An 18795-nucleotide genomic window follows, 5' to 3' on the forward strand; every position below is an offset into this window, starting at 1 on the left:
AGATACACCATTAAATAGTGAGGACATAATAAAAACATTCCTTTCAGATACTGATTTCCTAGCTTGGATTCCAGTTTTGTCACATGTGCGAGTTTTTTATATCTTCTGACTATCTTTTTCCTCATCTAAAATGTGTGAATAATAATACCTACCTCACAGGGCAGCTGTGAAGATAAAATTTTTATTAATGCTGTGTCAAAGGCTTTGCTCATGCCCAAACACTCCAGAACACTCAGCAAAGGTTAGCAACCAACAAAAAGACATTCTGTAGGAATATCATTAAGTTGATACCATAAATGATCAACAAAACCTGTCATTGCCTACAGTTAGGACTAGACTGTAATTTGATCTTTAAATTATAATATTTTATACACTTCAGATCAAATAGATCACTTACCTGAGGGGATCACAAAAGAATTCAAAGTTGTGTTGCCCTTTTTACAAATATAGCCTAGTTTCTGAACACATTGCAGATTTTCCCATTTAGCACTTTTCCCGGGATTTAGTGACACACAGCTTTTTCCTGGTTCTGCTGATGGACTTCCTTTGGGGAAAAGAAAAAATAAAAGTGGGACTATTATAGGAATTACAAGTAGATAGACCCCCAGAGCCTCGTGTGTTTATCCTTGGCATTTATTGGATCCCCACTCTTTCTGCTACACATTCACAAATAAATATTTACTGCCTGCAGAGCAAAAGACATGTTGGGTGTCTATTTGTTTTCTCATTGTTGGATCATTCCAATACCTGAAATGTTGATTATATAAGTTTACTTCTTTGAAATAAATTTTTCCCCACAATATCAAACAATAAAGCTAAACCTTAAACCCTGAACAATCTTTACACTGGGTTATTTTATGTATGATAGGGGGGTAAATAACAAAAGAATATACAATGTTCCAAATCAGCCATATTCAACATTGTCGATACCTCCCCAAAAACCTAAGTCAAGCTAACTGTGGACCAGCCAGAGAATTTCTGGACATGGAAAAACTTTCTCCAATTAGAAAGAAGAGGCAGGAAAGAAGGCAATGCAAGAAAGAGAAGGAAAGAGATGCTAGAAGCAGCAATGTGCCATAGTAAACGCTGGTAAAGGACTCCCAGAGCTCAGACTCCCTCTCAAGATTTTCAACTCAGCCTATTGAAGGATACTTTTAGCAGCTAACCTCTCACCTCATTGCTTACTGGAAGCGGATTAAAGAACCAGGTCAAGTCAACTTTCTTAATGCAATCGAATCATGCATAGATACCCACATTTCTCATGCTTTTCCACAACTTTAATAAATGATTTTGAAACGAGTGCTCTAAAAACTTGCTCCATCTCACAAGAGAAGACAGGTTGATGAGTCACATTTTGTCAATGATTCTGCTTTGTGACCTCTCACGTGTTTACGACCTGGACCTGGACCACACTTCCCCTTCCCAAAAGATGGGAATCACATCACCTGCTCCATAAAGCCTTTGTCAAAAATTTTTGGAAGTTGCTTGAACAGCACGCAAAGAAAAAATTGTTAGTGGTAAGGATAAAGATGTTTTTTACATGTGTTGATAGTATGACCAAACTTCCAGTATAACTGAACTAACAGAGAAGGTACCAGTACTAGAAGGAAACTTCTGGAAACGATAATGTATTTTACAGCTAACAGTTATTATTTAATATATGAGCTGGTAAATCATAGTAATACAGTTATTTATCAATAGAACACCAATACCTACTTTAATGTATCAACTCTTTGTCTTTAAATGGTTACTATAGTTATATATTTGAATTCACACTTCTATACCATTTGTGTAAAATATCCTCACTTCAAATGTAGATGTATTTTAATAGATGCTTTACTTGTTAATTACTCAATTGAAGGGTGATTGAACAATTTATACAATAACAACTTCTAATGTTCCACAAGGTTTCTAATTTTCATTTGAAGAAACTCTCATATTATTTCAGAAGGTGGTTTAATTTTGTGCCTACTTCTCAGGAATTGGTTTAATAAGGAAGGACATTTCTTTTCCTTTCTCATTAGTATTCCAATTTTTTTTTTTTTTTTGGTGGTACGCGGGCCTCTCACTGTTGTGGCCTCTCCCGTTGCAGAGCACAGGCTCCGGACGCCCAGGCTCAGCAGCCATGGCTCACGGGCCCAGCCGCTCCGCGGCACGTGGGATCCTCCCGGACCGGGGCACGAACCCGTGTCCCCTGCATTGGCAGGCGGACACTCAACCACTGCGCCACCAGGGAAGCCCCCAGTATTCCAATTTTATTCCTCACTTTCACAGAATCTAGACCCCTCAATTTTCTCACTGAACTCTCAGAATGGAAGTGGTTAAATATTACAATAATCATCACTTAAAATTGAGTAATAAATAAATGATCTGCCTACAATAATTAAGCAGCAAAGAATAAACGAATCCCCCAACAAGTGATTATTATTGTCTAATGATCTGACTAAGCCAATTGGCATTCTCCAGTTTAGTGTGACTGAGTCAGTAAGCAGACAAATCAAATTCTCATTCATAAATAGCACATCTTATATTCCCTTGCAGCAGTGTTTACTTACCATATTCCAGAGGAAAGCAGAGCTGACTCTTAAAGTGACAGCCCTGTAAACATCATGCATTGAAGGAGTACATTGAAAGTCAAATTTCATAGTAAAATCTAATCAGTTTAAACCAATGTATGTCCTCTAAAAATTCCCTCTCATGTTTTAGCATATTCTGAATATTATCTATTTATTTCAAAGTTTTCTTTTTCTTTTTAATACCATAAGTCGGTAACATGGAAAATGGAGAGTTTAATTTTCTAAGCCAAATGCAAAAACCATTCGATGGCTTTAAAAAAAGAAGTCTGACCATATGAAGAAACACCACACCAGTATTTTCCATAGCAGAACTGGTAAATGAAAATGTGACCCGTCCTTTCCCACACCTACGGCAGACATCACTAATCCTTACCTGCACACGTTCCTAATAAATCAAGATTAGTACAGGATGGGGCCTGGGTTGGGAGTGGAGAATTATACTCAGTAGAGTGCCTTAAGCAGCCACTAACAATGGTTGGTATTGGTGAATAAGATGAAGACTTTTTGTCATCATTGGTCCTTTTGTTTTCTCAGAATAATTTCTGTATATGTAAAAAATCTTTATCATCTAGTCTCCTTTTATGTTCTGTTACCTCTATGTTACAACAATATAGAAATATTAGCTCAGAGCATTTTCTGTCCTCCAAAAAATGGGAAAGCCGTTGAAGGCTTGATCATCCCGTGTTTTTCTACAACTAAATTACAAACTGTCAACAAAACTGCTCATGAATGATTACGCTAGTATGGAATATTACAATCTGTGGCTGGTATTATTTTTAATCCAACTCTAGTCGATTAAAAATAGGAGAAAATGGCGTCAACGTAGACCTTCAGATCATTATAATGATGACAGAAATATTGCAAATACCTCATGGCTCAAGATAATGAGAAATTCTCCAGCCTAAAACAATTTAAATTTTTTAAATTCATAGTGTGTGCAGATATAAATAAATATGTGTAAAATCTTTGAATATACTATGTAGCATTATATTATATATATATATGTCATAAATATAAAATCAAATTTTTGAATATAATACCTAGCAAATCAACGATGCTCTGCAAATATATACTTTAACAGAGTCCTCTATTGACTTGTGTGATCATTCTTCCAGACAAGTCCTTATCCCAGAAAGCTGGAATAACCTTATGGTGTTAGAGTATTCAAATCTAGTTGGCAGGTTTCAAAGCAAGGTGAGAAATAAACCGTACTTGATGAAATCTCCCAGTTCTTCTCTTTGAGATCTACATGTGAGCTGATGAAGGTCTCCATGGTACCTAGCTAAATTAAATGCAGATGAATTCAACCAGCTTAACGCCACCAAGTTAATCAGATGAGCTTAACCCTACCTGGTAACCAGTTTAAATATCGGAACGGACTGCCCCCGCTCCACTGCCATCCACTGTTGAAACTCAGACTGTTCAGTCCAATCCAGAGTCCTGAAGTCAAGGAACTGGTTAACCCTTTATGACAAAAGCAAAACAAAAACAAAACTGACATTCAGAAAAGATGGTGAAATCAAATTCAGAATTAGGTACTTGAATCAAAATGTACTAGAGAGAAGTAATGAAAAACATGCCGAGCATGTCTCCTTTGATCCTCTCATCAGCGGGAAGCAAGTACAACCATTACCTCCATGGGCATGTAAAGAAACTGAGGTGAGAACACAGATAAGCCAGGAACAGTCTTGCTAAGGGTCTAACCCAGATGTGACTAGGCTTCAGCCCCCAGCATCTTGATGACTTCTATAGGATCGTGCGAATGTGCTTCTAATTTGGAGAAGACTCTCTTTGACTATCATCAAACAGAAACATGTTTACTTCACTTTAGAGTAAAACTAAGATTTATTTTGTATCAAAGTCACCATTTTCTATCATGAAAAAGTTTAATACACATTTCAATCTATATCACTCTCATAAGTTATTACCCGACCTCATATTTTAGAACTTACTCTCAGAATTTTATTTGATGACATTTTAAAAAATCCGTTTTTTTCCTCATTAAGATGATGATTAAAATCTAAACACTAAGTGCTTGTGCTACTATGAATAACACTTTACTTAGGCAGCTAATAAATCATAATGACAATGTTTCAAAGTCTGTGCTAGGCCTGAGATGCAATAAAAAACAAAACAGAAGCAACAGGGACCTCAGTCCACTCAGGTTAAACAACTCTAATGTGTTATTACCTATGACTTTTTAAAAACCATGGATTTGCTGTTCTCTCTGTATTCTTTTTAGTTGATTTAAAAGAATTAATGAAAAGGAAAACTATCTTTTGTCTTAAATAAAACACTAACCTGAAGTGTCTATAAACATAAAGGGTAATCATAAATGGACCACTTTATATTTACTGTTCTCTAGAGGATATATTCCCCAGTCAAATCTTTTCAATGGTGAGAATAACCACTTACTATATTCAGGGCACTGTTTTCACTCGTTTTCAATCCTCACAAACTCTAATTAGGTACTGCCATCTCCATTGTACAGATTAGGAATTCGACACCCAAAGAGTTTAGATGTCATGTGCAGAGTTGAAATTTAAACCTAGGTTCTTTTTGGGATTTAATTCCCCGACCAGGGACCAAATCCACGCCCCTACATTGGAAGCATGGAGTCTTAACCACTGGAGCGCCAGGGAAGTCCCTAAACCTGGGTTCTTATGACATCAAATCCCAGACCCTTTAGTTCTGATGCAACCAACTAAGCTATCCAAATTCACCGAAATTTTCCCCAATTTTTCATTAGCTGATATATATACACATTCATGTCACAAATTCAAATGAAAGGGGATTACAGTGACTCGATGCCCCAGAATCATATCTCAAATTTTTTGCTCTCCAACCCCATAAAAGCACAGATCACGTTCTTGGAGAAATGTGACCTGAATGCTGTTAGTTTATTCAGCATCTGGCAGAAAGGCACTGACAAAGGGAGAACCCACTTGAGGATATTGACTCGGTTGACATTGATTAGGTAGGTTGATGCTTAATGGACTGAACTGAATCCAATACTGGAGTTATTTGCTGAAAAGTAAACCCTATTGTGTAATTTCTTTAAATAAAGTAATAAAATGGGATGAAATTAACTACTAGCATGTAAAAAGTCAGTGAAAATTAATTCAGATTCACTTATCTTTATCAAGTGTTCTAGAAAAAAAAGTCTGAGTTAGTACAGCTCTTGCCCTTAGGTACTTTATACACCTTGAGAGGTATCTCGTCCAGTGCCTTCATTTTACAGATGAAGAAACTGAGGACAGAGATGTTAAGAAACTTGTGGAGAGTGAAACAGAGGATTAGTAAATTAGGACTTGCACCCAGGGTTCACTTTGGTGTTTCCAGTGAACTCAACCCTTGTTTAAATTAAATTTGCCTATGAGTTACTATTATTGATACAATACACTTTCCAGATAAGTTTAGATGTTAGCACACCTTTAAGTAAAGAACCATGAACTAAAAAGATATTTCTGATAAATGTCATCCCTCCCCAAACAACAGTCCATGGCAGAACTCACTCTGGTTGCCTGTGAAGACTCAGCATTTGGTTCTCCAAAGTTGGAATTTTACCAAAAAATAAAATACTTATTACAAGCTATGTCAAGGAAATGACATTATCAAAGGGAAAATCTTAATATTTCTTTAGTCTTAAATCTCTGCAATGAGCGTCATCGACTATGACTGCATTCATTAAAAAGAAAATACTGATAATGAAGTGATAGAAATTCATTTATAGTAAATGAATTTTATAGTTATTCATCTCACTGATGGTTTCCCTTTAGTTTATTAATTATTTTACATAGTTATTAAAACTCTTTTGAGTACTAAACTATTACTTATGTCTCGTTAGGGTAAATTGAAGAAACCAACAAAAACTGCCATCTCACCTCATTCATGTAAATAGATAACTTATAAGGTGTCAGGAGGAGATGCCTGTCTACTAGTCTGTACCTTAGAAATGTCATTCTAGGATCAGTGTCATGTTGATACTATATTTTATGTTAATAATTACTCTATTAAATACCACTGAAAATTGATTTTTTCATAAATTATTTTTCTTATGGAAATACAGTTGACATACAATATTACATTAGTTTCAGGTATACTACATAGCGATCTGACATTGCATACATTATGAAATGGTCACCACGATAAGTCTAGTAACATCTGTGCCCATACAAAGTTATTACAATATAATTGACCATATTCTTTATGCTGTGTATTATATCCCCATGACTTTGTTATATAACTGGAAGGTTGTACCTCTTAATCCTCTAACAATTTCACCTACTCCCCACCTGCCCTCCCTTATGGCAGCCACCCATTTGTTCTCTGTATCTATGCATCTGTTTTCATTTTGTTTTGTTTTCTAGATTCCATACATAAGTGAGATCAAGAGGTATTCATCTGTCTCTGACTTATTTCACTTAGCATAATACCTTCTAGATTCACCCATGTTGTCACAAATGGCAAAATTTCATTTTTTATGGTTGGGTAATATTCCATTGTATGTATGTATATATACCACATCTTCCTTATCCATTTGTCTATCAATGGACACTTAACGTTGTATCCATATCTTGGCTACTGTAAATAATGCTGAAATGAACACTGGAATGCATCTGTCTTTTTGAATTAGTGTTTTTGGTTTTTTTCCAGGTAAATAATCAGAAGTAAAATTGCTGGATCCCATGGTAGTTCTATTTTTAGTTTTTTGAGGACCCTCCATAAGGTTCCCCATAGTGGCTGCACCAGTTCACATCCCCACTGACAGCACGTGAGGGTTCTCTTTTCTCCACATCTTTGCCAACATTTGCTATTTGTTGTCTTTTTGATAATAGCCACTCTAACCGGTGTGAAGTGGTATCTCACAGTGGTTGTGATTTGCACTTCCCTGATGATTAATGATGTTGAGCATCTTTTCATGTGTATGTTTTCTTTGAGAAAATGTCTCTTCAAGTTGTTTCGGTTTTTCTCAGGCTTTGGGGGTCTATTTTTGATGTTGGGTTGTATGAGTTGCTTGTATATGTTGGATATAGCTATTCCCCAAAATCAAATATTCTGGTATATTTTAAAACTTATAATAAACTATGCATATCTAAGTTTTCAAAACTATGAAGTTTTGAACAGAACTGTAGGAATAAATAAATTAGATTTTGCCTGAGACTGCTTACTTAAATTACTACGTTTGGCAAGATGAGAAAAGATGATCACTCTTTAAGGAAATTATCCTTTGAGACTCTCCTTATCTACCCTAGGTACTCCTACGCTTGTTTTGAAGAATTAAATTAAGTAATACCTCTTAAAACAGGGCCTAATACACAGTATATGCCCAATAAACGTAAGCTACTGCTATTCTTAATATTATTATTATTGTTATTACTCCACGTTGAATTCGGGTTGGCAAAAAGTGTGATTTACAAACAAATTTCAAGCTTTGTGTTAAATATATCACTTAAAGCTGATGAGCGTCATCCACAATTTTTTTCTAATGTGTTTGTAATTTTTTAAAGAAGATGACCAAATTTTTTTAGTATTATTACACAAAGCATCAATTCCACATGCTAAACTTTTTAATGTTAAATTTTCCTGCATGTATCGTCTGAAACAGTTTATACCTACTTTTGAACTTAGTTGTAATAGAAGACGTATTACTGTCCAATAGTACACTGTATTGTTCTTTTCTATACTGTGGTCCAATTTGTTCTCCACCCAGCACCATACGGAAACTGGCAAAAAGAATCGAAGTAGCTAGCCAATTTCACTTCCTGTATCTTATTTCAGTTCTATAAATCCTAATCCTGCGCATACATGGTTATAAATCTGATTCAGGAACTGAGGATTCAATGGGGCGTCCCAACATCTTTGAGGGTAGAAGAAGAAGAGATGATGAAATGACTCTGGGTGATATAAGAACTGGCCACTGGGCAGAAGCCGTTAACCCAGCAGATAATGTGAAATCAGATTGCCAGTTTAGAATAAATTTACTGGAGCAAGGAGCTGCTGACATCTAAATTAAATGTTCTCTTTAAAGCTTTGGGGGCCACCAAATCCTTGCTTATTTTTAAGTGAGACGCAGGCAAAGCATAATGGAAAGACAGTGCTGAATTCCAATTCAGTTATTTTCTGAACGTGCGACATTAGGCAAAATTCCTACCTTCTCCCTCCTGTTATCTATAAAGTGGGGACAATATTTACTCATTTACAAGGTTGGTGTCAGCTTTAGAAATAAAGCTCAGTGTCTGACACACAACAGCTGTTTAATAAATAACAGCTAATTTGATCTCAGACTCATAAGAGGCTTATACCTTTTTGAAAAATGAAGTTTACTACTCAAAATTCTCACATAAAAGAAATCATTTTTTTAAAGGGTAACTATGTGTGGTTTTTAAAAAATGTTAGCGCCCCATTTTCCAGAATGGAGGAGATGACAATCCCTCACTCACACCAGGACTTTCTAGTCTTCCCCAATATACGCTGATAAATGTCATGCATATCTTCCCTCTAGAAAACAAAAGTCTGGTTTATTTTTTAAATTCCCCGTCAGACTTTTATTGTCCCCTAATGCACGGCATTGTTGACTTAAAGAAAAAGCAGGAAATATTACAAATCTCATTCGAGAAGTCATTCCTACCCGGATTTCAGTTAAAATTTGCTGACTGAAATTCCGGAGGCTTGGATAAGATTCAAATAAGTATCTGAGGTGAACTCAGCCTCCCAATCTCTTAGGGCTTGTTTGCGCTCCTGGGGACACAGTACTAGCCCTTGCTGATTAGAGAAGCATTTCCTGCAGCCAGAAGCCTGATAGCGGAGGCAGGAATGAGGAAGCAAGTGGAGGGCCCAGAGATGCTGTCCTGCTCACATAGCCTCCTTCCCCTAGCAACTGGGGAGGAGTTCAAAAGTAACCTGTACTCTGCCCCTTGGCTTCCAGAAAGCCAGAAAACAAGCAAAACTCAGAAGAGTCAAGAGAACACAACCCGCAAACAGATGCCTTTAAAAAAAAAAAAAAAAAGCCAAGTGAAACCATTTCAACTCTGAGGTTTCTCTAACCCGTGCAAGCCAGCACAAATCACACCAGGATTGTCTCAACTCATTCTCCCTCTTCCTTAATCACCTACATAAATTTTGTCTTATCTCTGTCTCTGTTTTCCCCTTTTTCTCCTTATTTTTACACATGGTTGCAAACATCGGTCCCTCTGTACTTTGCCCCAATACTGCATACAAAGACCCCATGGACCAACACAAAACAGAATCACTGAGCAGACGGAGGCAGAACCCCATCTCTGAGCTCACGAATGCCCATAGTGAGGTCGTATTGCTTTTCTATTGTCAATCTCTTTAATGATGGCCGAAAGAAAATGGTGGCTTGCAGCCTATACTGAAAGCAGAAAATGTTTAAATGTTATACTTGGTACAAGAAAGATTTCATTACAGTGGAGCTAGTATTCCTGATTTAGTCCTCAGAAATGGACTAGAAGTAGAAAAATCTTTCTTACCTAATAATGCTTTGTGTATTTCACAAGGTGGCGCTAAAAAAAAATTCATGTTACATTTTTTTCTGCCCCAAATAGAATGCAATCAACATCTTCAAATTCAATTAAAAAATAATAACTTATAGGAGAAGTGTGTTCCAGTCGATGGAGAGGACCATCCGAAAAGAGCTGGAGAAAGGGAATCCTAGGTGATGAGACAAGGCTGGGGACAGCTCTGTCCCTTGCAACAGTTCACACACACTCTCCCACTGCAGCACAGCAGCCTCAGGTAATCACCCCCAAGGTCCCCCCCACTTCACAGAGCCAGGGCCCAGGCAGTCAGCCTCCTGAGTCTATGCTCCTTACTCCTGAGCTCTGCTGCCTGTTGTCCAGGCAGATGCAATCTGTAGGCATTGCTGATACAGCAGGTACTGTACACAGTGCTTTGCCAAGTGTGGTCCCCATCCACTTGCCCTAGAATCACCTGGAAATCTGATAACATGCAGATTCCAGGACCCCACATCATACCTCCTGATCTACGGTCTCTGGGGTTTGCACCCAGGCAGCTTCACTTTAACAAAGTTCCTTGGTGACTGATAAGCAACTTCACACTTAAGAACCACTGTCTTCTCGCCATAAACTGACCACTGGTCCAAACGTGAGGCTGAATTTCTAAATAATGGTTTTTCTTGTGCTGCATCCTCATTTGTCAGTCAGCAAACATTCCTTGAGACTGTCTTCCCGGAAGGTTCTGTGTGAATCTCTTTAGGGGTGGGGAGGACATACATATTCACAAGACATTCCTCACTTTCAGCCATCTGCCCCTCAAATCCATTCTCTATACAGCCTTCAGTTTGCTTTTTCATGGTACTTAACTATAATTTGTATTTATTTGCTTGTTTTCTTGTCTATGTGTTTTCCCCATTGGACTTTAAGCTCCAGGTGGACAGGACATGGCAGGCTTTGGTCACTGCTGTGTCCCCAGGAGCTAGCACAATGCCTCACACAGAGAAACCACCCATCTTGTTGAATGACTGAATGTATAAAAAAATGAATGTATTTATAGTCTTGCAGGGTAAGTGGGACACATGTAAGTAACCACTGTAAAAGTGGTAAACAAATAAAAGAAAGGCAGATGGAAATAGAGAAGACTGCATTTCAACTGTATAAAATGTGGGGAATTCCAGGTACAAGAAATGCCATGGGGACAGACGTGGAGGTGAGAAAGTATGAGACATAGGTGAGGAACCCAAAAGTTTTCTTTTGTCAAGACTGCGAAATGCACAAAGGGGAACAGCAGTCGGTGGACAGGGGACAGCCCTTGAATGTCAGGCAAAGGTGTGCTGTTAATTATTTGATAGGAAATCAGAAGCCACTAAGAGTTCTTGAACGTGGCGGTCACTGGATCCGAGAGACTTTTAGCTAGTAAGCAGGGTCAGGGTGCACGGGAGGGAGGGGATTAGAGCAGGGAATTGAGGATGCTCTTTCTCCCACACTTGTTTCTGGTCCTGATCTCTCCGTTCCTCAAGTGTGGATTGCAGAAGCTAAAACAGACCCTCTCATCTCAAGCAAACATTAGCTCTTTTCATCTTCACAACCTCACAAGAACAAATGCTAAAAAAACAAACATTGTAGAAAGAGTATCAATAAGACCTGAAAATCATTAGAGTCTGGGAATTTGAAAGACAGGAGGCAAAAGGACAGCTCTTCACTTGTCCCTGTTCGTGGTGGCAGCTCTTCAGTTTATCATGTTAAATTCTCCCATGCTAATGGAAAACCACCGACTTCAAGCTAGACCTAGAATATTTGACCGGTATGGCACCCGTGTCTTGTATCCAAGAACGGCATCGCTAATTGATTGTAGCATCTTCTACTCTGAGCCCAAATTAATCCTCCAAATCATTCTCAGCACAAGTTCTAGACACTGACACAACTGAGAGAAGAAAGTTGGCTCATGAGATGAAACCTATTCGCCATCCCAGGTGTCTTTTTCAGGGTGCACATTTGTCAAACTCTCTGCACCATCTGTTTAGGACTGACTCTATCATGATGTCTAGAATTATTTGTGTCATATGCTTTTAAGTTAAACTATACGGAAATGAAATAATCATGATTTCACAACTTTGTTTTCTTTTCACATCTTTACCTGTCAGGTATGTCTGCTCATGTATCTCTGTGATGCTCAAGAGTTCAGCATTCTGTTGCAGGCAGCTCTTCCTCGCCTGGTGCCAAGTTAAAGCAGATTTGGAATTTATCTGGTAGGAAATGCTGGTCAACGGATCTTTATTCCATAAGCTTTCACTGCCCTCAACTGTAAAAGAAGTCAAAAGGAATTGACTACATTATGCATGGAAAGAATTTTCAGTGAACAATATTTTTTAAACAATCTTCATAGCATTATTGCCTAAAGCATTATCTTTTCCTTTTTTTCTTTCTTTTAATCAGTTTTAAAGTGACTATGAGATTTTCTTTACTCCTGAAATGAAGAGGGGGAGTTTTCAAAGATCGACTGCATTCCATCTCCTTCATGTGCCTCCAGAAAGACAGGGACTCACCATCTCTATTTTTCCATTAGGACATTTGAGATCAGATGAGTTGGGAAGTGAGGCAAATAACAGACTAAGAATAGAGATGCCAGCCCAACTTCCTTAATCTAGAAAAACAATAATAAAGGGAGAAGAGAAAATAAATATGTCTTCTCTCAGCAATGGATATTTCACCTGCACATTCTAGTTTGGTCTTTTTAGACCAAAGACACAGGCATTAGAGGGGAAGGTTATAGATTCCACAGACAGACTGACCAGGACCTGCCTCCAGACTCTGTCACTCACTGGTGAGTCAACCTTAGTTAAATTGTTAACCACCTCTGGAGTCTCATGTTCTTATCTCTAGCACGTATTAAACATAGGTAGTTCCTGGCAATAGCTGATTGTTAGCTTTTCTTCCCTCAGAATAAAACACTTTTTAATTTAAAATTTTTTTTTAATTTTTAAAATTTTACCTTATTTTTTCCTTTGCTATTTTATGATTCCCAATATACTCTATAAACGTGGCTATAGTCTATGAAAGGCCAATAATATAGATGGATAAATATTATTGATTGCATTTTACACATAAGATGTTTGAGAAATGAGTCAACAGATGAAATATTTTTGTGTGCTTCATGATATAAAAACTTCTCTTTTGTCTTTTTAATAATGTAAAATTCTACTTACAAGTCATGTGAAGTCATAATCCTTTCATTTATTTATAAGGAAAAGATTACATAAACTCTCACATTTTCTGAGGAGTATTCAACTTGCTAACAAATTGGACAGTTGTCCATGTGTATAGAGTCTACACCATATATATGCATACAGCCAACATTATATATACACATATAGCCCACACTTTATATATGCATGTAATTGTGATTCTTTGTATCTGACAAGGAAGTGATCTTTTTCATATACTTACCACACACTATGATATGAAATTTGTGGTTCATGAAACACCAAAGAGGAAGAAAAATATCTCAACATTTCATTTGGGCAACACCATAGACATTTCTAAGATGTTTTAACTATAAAATTATTATATATTCACATAAAAAATACATTTGAATTAGTAATGTTAAATTTAAATTACCACAGTCTGAGGGCTTACTAGTTTAATGTGCAAATGGATTCTTCGCCCTGTAAGTGAGATCACTCAAATGAGACTGGTTTGAGGTTTATTTGAAGACGGAACTATTTTAAATAAATATTTTTAGAAATTTGGAGGTTTTGCTTGTAGTGTGGTAGAAAGTGTGAGATAACAAAGAAGGCGGGGATGATTTTCTAATCCAGAAATGAAGGAAAGGGCCACAAATGACCAAAGAAAGAAATGCAAGTTTACGCTTCTCTTCATGTAAAGAAAGTACAGTTTGCATTTTAAATCAAGGAATTAAGACCTATTTCTCAATGCATGCATAGGTTTGCTGACTCTACATCTCCACAAACTGTTCAAATTCCCACAGTAAACCAGCACAACTGATGCTGAAAGCTAAAATTGCAAGCTATGGGGAATTGAGAGAAAGGAGTCTTTTCCTTTTCCTGTTCTCCTGATACTTGAAAATAAATGTCTAAATAGAAGGAAAACATTACAATAAACACTACAGAGGACAATGAAGAGCATATACTAAGTGTCACTAGGTCAATAGCTGGGACCTCATCTTCCTGTATTGAATCTGCTAGCTTAAGGCAGATAAAATGTTCTTTTGAAAAAAAAACACAAAGCAAAGACAAGGAAAGAGTTTGGGAAACTGCAAAGCCCTTCAAGAAAGGCATGGAATGTATAAAATGTGCTTTAAAATTGTAATGCATATTGAAATCAAAGGTGTTTTAAATGTCCAGTTATTTTACTTTTGCAATTAACTAGACCAAATATATAATTTGCTTTGAAAGACATAAATTGGAACCAATGAGCCTAAAAGCTTATTCTAGAGCCTACCCAGTTGATCCCTAAAACACATGTCTAGCCAAGGTGTTGTTTTTTTTTATGATTAGTGGCTGGCCATTTGTCCTCCATTTAATGATTCATTAAATCATACATGCAGCCAACAACGTCCCTGTCAACACCATGTAAGTGCAGGATGTTATAGCTGCACCCATGAGATCTGTAGCCCCAAGACACTCCATGAGAATGGATTTAGAAAATACCATTCCTACAAAGTCCAGAGGAAGATGCTCCTCAATCACTGAAAAACAAGTCTTGCTTTATCTTATGAGGAAAAAGTTCAGTTTTGTTTTCAGACAAAAAGCCTTCTAATATAGAGATAAGATATCAGTCAACCTTTCATGGGAATCAAACCTTTAAAAGTTGTTATAAAACAGAAATGCATTTATCTCCCCCAAGAATGGGAGAGCGGTTCCACCATGAACACAGGAAGACTGAGTTTTTCTGGGTATTCACCCAGAACCGAGGGACTGGACCCAGAGGGGAAGTACAATAATCTATGGGGTTGAGAAATCAAATTAACTTTTAGTAAGACGTTTAGGGATTAAAAATCAAAAGAGATAAATAAGCACAATTCTTGGAATTCTGTCTTTAACTTGACAAACTAAGATATGTTTGTAAATTGGACTGTTTTTTACAATAACGCTTGGAATACCGTGATGGTATGTGGATGTGTGATCCTGAAAGTTTAGTGGGGTACGCAGCACTATTGCAATGCGGGTGGTCTCACAATCAGCCCAGACTGTATCTGAGGCTCTGACCCAGTGCCCGCCCCTTGGCAGGACAGCAGAAAATAGGAGCTCTGATCCACAGAGTCTGAAGTAGCAAGAGGTTGGGGGTAAGAAGTTCAGGGGGAAGAAAAGGAAGGCAGATGCTGGCAGCAGGAGGAGGGTGTGGGGTGGTGGGGAGAGGGAAGCCAAGAACGCTTCCTCCTCTGTTTTCTTCAGCCCAATCCCTGCCTTCCAACACGAATGCCCTCCTCCACCCCACCCGAAACCTGCTGGCCCGCTTCCTTATAAATTCTTGAGCATGGAAAGGACACCAAGAATTTTTATGGCCCCCTCACTTCAATACAACGCAATGCCACTTATTTTGCATCATTGCAATAAGACTTACATTTTCATTTTAAAACCCCTTCAAGCATAGACATAACTCACTTCCATTGAAGCTATGTTAAATTAAATAATACTCTTCTTAAACTTAATTTAAGAAAAGTAGCATTGCTATCATTTTCACAGTGAGGAACCCTTTTCATTACATTGACACAAAATTCAGGAGCCACTCCCATCTCTCTCTCTCTCTCTCTCTCTCTCTCCATCAAAACCAATGCTGTGGCATTGCTTAAATTCTGTTTTTTTTTTTATTTTTTATTTATTTATTTATTTATTTATTTATTTTTTAAATTCTGTTTTTGATCTATAGGTTAATAAAGGTAAATCATTGGGGAGATTGGAAAATGGGATGCCCACCTGTGGCATTAAGTATACATTGCATCATATACAGTATAATTTGCCCTGAAGTCTTAGAAAATAACTGACAGTAACAGTGGAATTTGAGGAGAAGTAGGAGTTAGTGAAAATAAAGGGGTCATTTGAGGCAGCCTAGGGCTGAGGGTCAGAAGATCTGTGTTCTTGTCTTTAGCCAGTATGGATCACTCCCTCCATTATAAAATGGGGACAATGACACCTGTAGAGGGCTGTGGTGGGGTATGATGAGATAGGAAATGAGAAATCACTTCGAGGAAGAAATGTTCTCGATAAACACAAAGTCTTATCACTAGGTTGCCATACTAAACGTGCCAAAATTGTCTTGATGATAAAGTTACTTACATTTCAATGGACAATATCCAAATAGCTTATCCATGTCGTAGTCTGTAGTGGTTCCACACCAGAGCCATCCGTCGGACCGCCCAGCAGTTGTGCAATCCGCATACCACTTGTTTTCAAACTTGAATGGAAATGCACAGGTTGCCCCATTGGCATTGCCCAGGAGTGTGTACATGGCTAGAAGAGACACATTGACTTGTACTTAGAATGGATGTGAATCTCCTGAACGATGACTTTCCAATCAGAAGGTTACTGCAAGGATCGGTCTTATGTTTCTGATCACAGGTCTTACACTAACACAGGGAATTCCTTTGTATTTCCCTTCTCTTGCAACTCCTGTCTTTTGCTGGATACATGTGTCCTCAGGAAAAACTCTAGCACCACTTCTATTCTGCTGTCTTTTGCAGTAAGATTTTCCTCTTTGCTCTCATGAGCCAAAAGCAGTCAGCTCTATTGACAACAACTTTGACTTCTGCATTTCCTCCAAATAGAGAAAAGGCCATCCTTCCCCTTGGCTGGAATCAGAGAATTACTAAATCTGTAGACTGAAAAATAACCTTATAGCTGTGTAACCCAAACACACAGTCAAAACTTCAATCCCCTCCAACCACTCCTGTCCAGCCAGACTCCACTTGAGTCCCTCAACAATGGCTACGAGAAAGGGTAGAAACTTTAGCATAAATCTCTAATTCACATCATGGAAAGAAATCACTTAAAACCCTTAGATACTATCTATAATCAGTATTTGCCTTTTTTAAAAAAATGAGTCCAAACAGATCAAAATGTGAAGCTCTAGGTTCACCTAGAAAGGAAAGTTGAAACAAATATAGAATTGTGGACTTCCCTGGTGGTGCAATGGTTAAGAATCCGCGTGCCAATTCAGGAGACATGGGTTCGAGCACTGGTCTGGGAAGATCCCACATGCCATGGAGCAACTAAGCCCATGAGCCACAACTACTGAGCCTGCAAGCCACAACTACTGAAGCCCTCGCGCCTAGAGCCTGTGCTCCGCAACAACGGAAGCCACCACAATGAGAAGCCTGTGCACCGCAACAGGCGAGAGCAGCCCCTGCTCGACGCAACTAGAGAAAGCCCGCATGCAGCAATGAAGACCCAACGGAGCCCAAATAAATACATTAATTTAAAAAAAAATAGAGAGAATCGTTATGGATCACGGTTTGGCTTAAGTCAAAAGGAAGCTCATATCTCCACTGACAACCAAACTACTCAAGTAGCTAAATGCTCCAGTATGTTCAGTCCACCTTTGTAGGGATGCCTCTTTGGGAGATAATAATCCTCTATATTGAAATATTCAGTCTCTTGTGACAAGTTTATATTCAGAATTTTTTCTAGGTAGGAATACTCTTTTCCTACTTAAGTTTCATAGATTCTATGACTTTAAAAATTTCTTTAAAGACATCTTGAAAGTCATTAAGATAATATAATATTTGTAAAACACATAGCACAGCATGTAACATATGTAAAGAGCACAACAAAAATAAGCTACTTACTTCCTTTCCTTTTCCTTTGCTCGTACTTATTTTGTCCACCTTAAAAGCTAGGTTTATTCTCAGTTCCCTCAAAATGACTCTTTTGCCAATTGCCTAGCTGTTAGTAACTTTAAAATGTGACTCTAGCTTTTGTTGCACTAAGTTACAGGACTAGTTTTCCGAATCATAGATTGTATAAAGAACATGCTGGATTTGTAATAGTTACACCATTGTTCCTTCATATGAAGAAAACGTGATAAGACCACCTAGGGCTAGTGGTACTGTTCTTTCAGCTAGCCAAGGAATTCTCAGTACTCAGTTTACAGATGTCAATCAGAAATGGCTTTTTAAGGACTAACTTGATTTATTAAATAAAGCACTGAGGAGGCCAACTTGACTAACAAATCATGTCACTGCACTCAATTGACTCTTCCTCTTGTGGGCCACACTTCCAGACAATCCTCAGATCCGTCCAAGTCTACAAAATCTGAGTCGATCACTCAAAATTAAATCCTTGGCCTCAGGTAGTTTTCTTCCCCAAGTTTTCTTTAGAGAGACAAAGACTCTGCATACATCCTCTCTGCATTGTCTTTACTTCTAATGCATATTCCAATGAATCGATTGCAAGATCACTCTGAAGGGCTAGATCTTCTAGCAGGAATATCTTAAGTATTGGGAGAGACTTAGGGAGTATGCAAAGTGTGGTCAATGGACCATCTGCATCCAACCACACAGTATTGATAAAAATAATTCAGTAGATCCCTAGGCCCTTCCCCCAATATGCTAATTTAGAATCTAGGTGAGGGGGGACTTTGGGATCTGTATTTTTAACAAGGTCTCCAGATGATTATTAAGCATATTAAAGTTTGAGAACCACTATCCTAAGTCCTATGCATATTTTTCTCAAAGCAAACAGAAGACCAGAAAGTAGGGGCAGGGGGTGGAGAGAGGACTACAG

General features: G+C 37.9%; 1 protein-coding gene across 1 annotated transcript in view; it reads right to left on the bottom strand.

The window, feature by feature from the left end:
• MRC1 (mannose receptor C-type 1) overlaps nucleotides 1–18795 on the bottom strand; it is a 97703-nt gene that overhangs the window by 63866 nt on the left and 15042 nt on the right. The window contains exons 3-6 of the mRNA XM_081226758.1: nucleotides 16351–16524; nucleotides 12192–12356; nucleotides 3927–4040; nucleotides 398–544 (exon numbers count right to left, since the gene is read on the bottom strand). Coding sequence (XP_081082884.1) covers nucleotides 398–544; nucleotides 3927–4040; nucleotides 12192–12356; nucleotides 16351–16524 — 600 coding nt within the window. The remainder of the gene's footprint in view (nucleotides 1–397; nucleotides 545–3926; nucleotides 4041–12191; nucleotides 12357–16350; nucleotides 16525–18795) is intronic.

Source organism: Mesoplodon bidens, assembly GCF_964165515.1.
Source record: "Mesoplodon bidens genome assembly, chromosome: 3".
In the NCBI taxonomy this organism is placed as follows: domain Eukaryota; kingdom Metazoa; phylum Chordata; class Mammalia; order Artiodactyla; family Ziphiidae; genus Mesoplodon; species Mesoplodon bidens.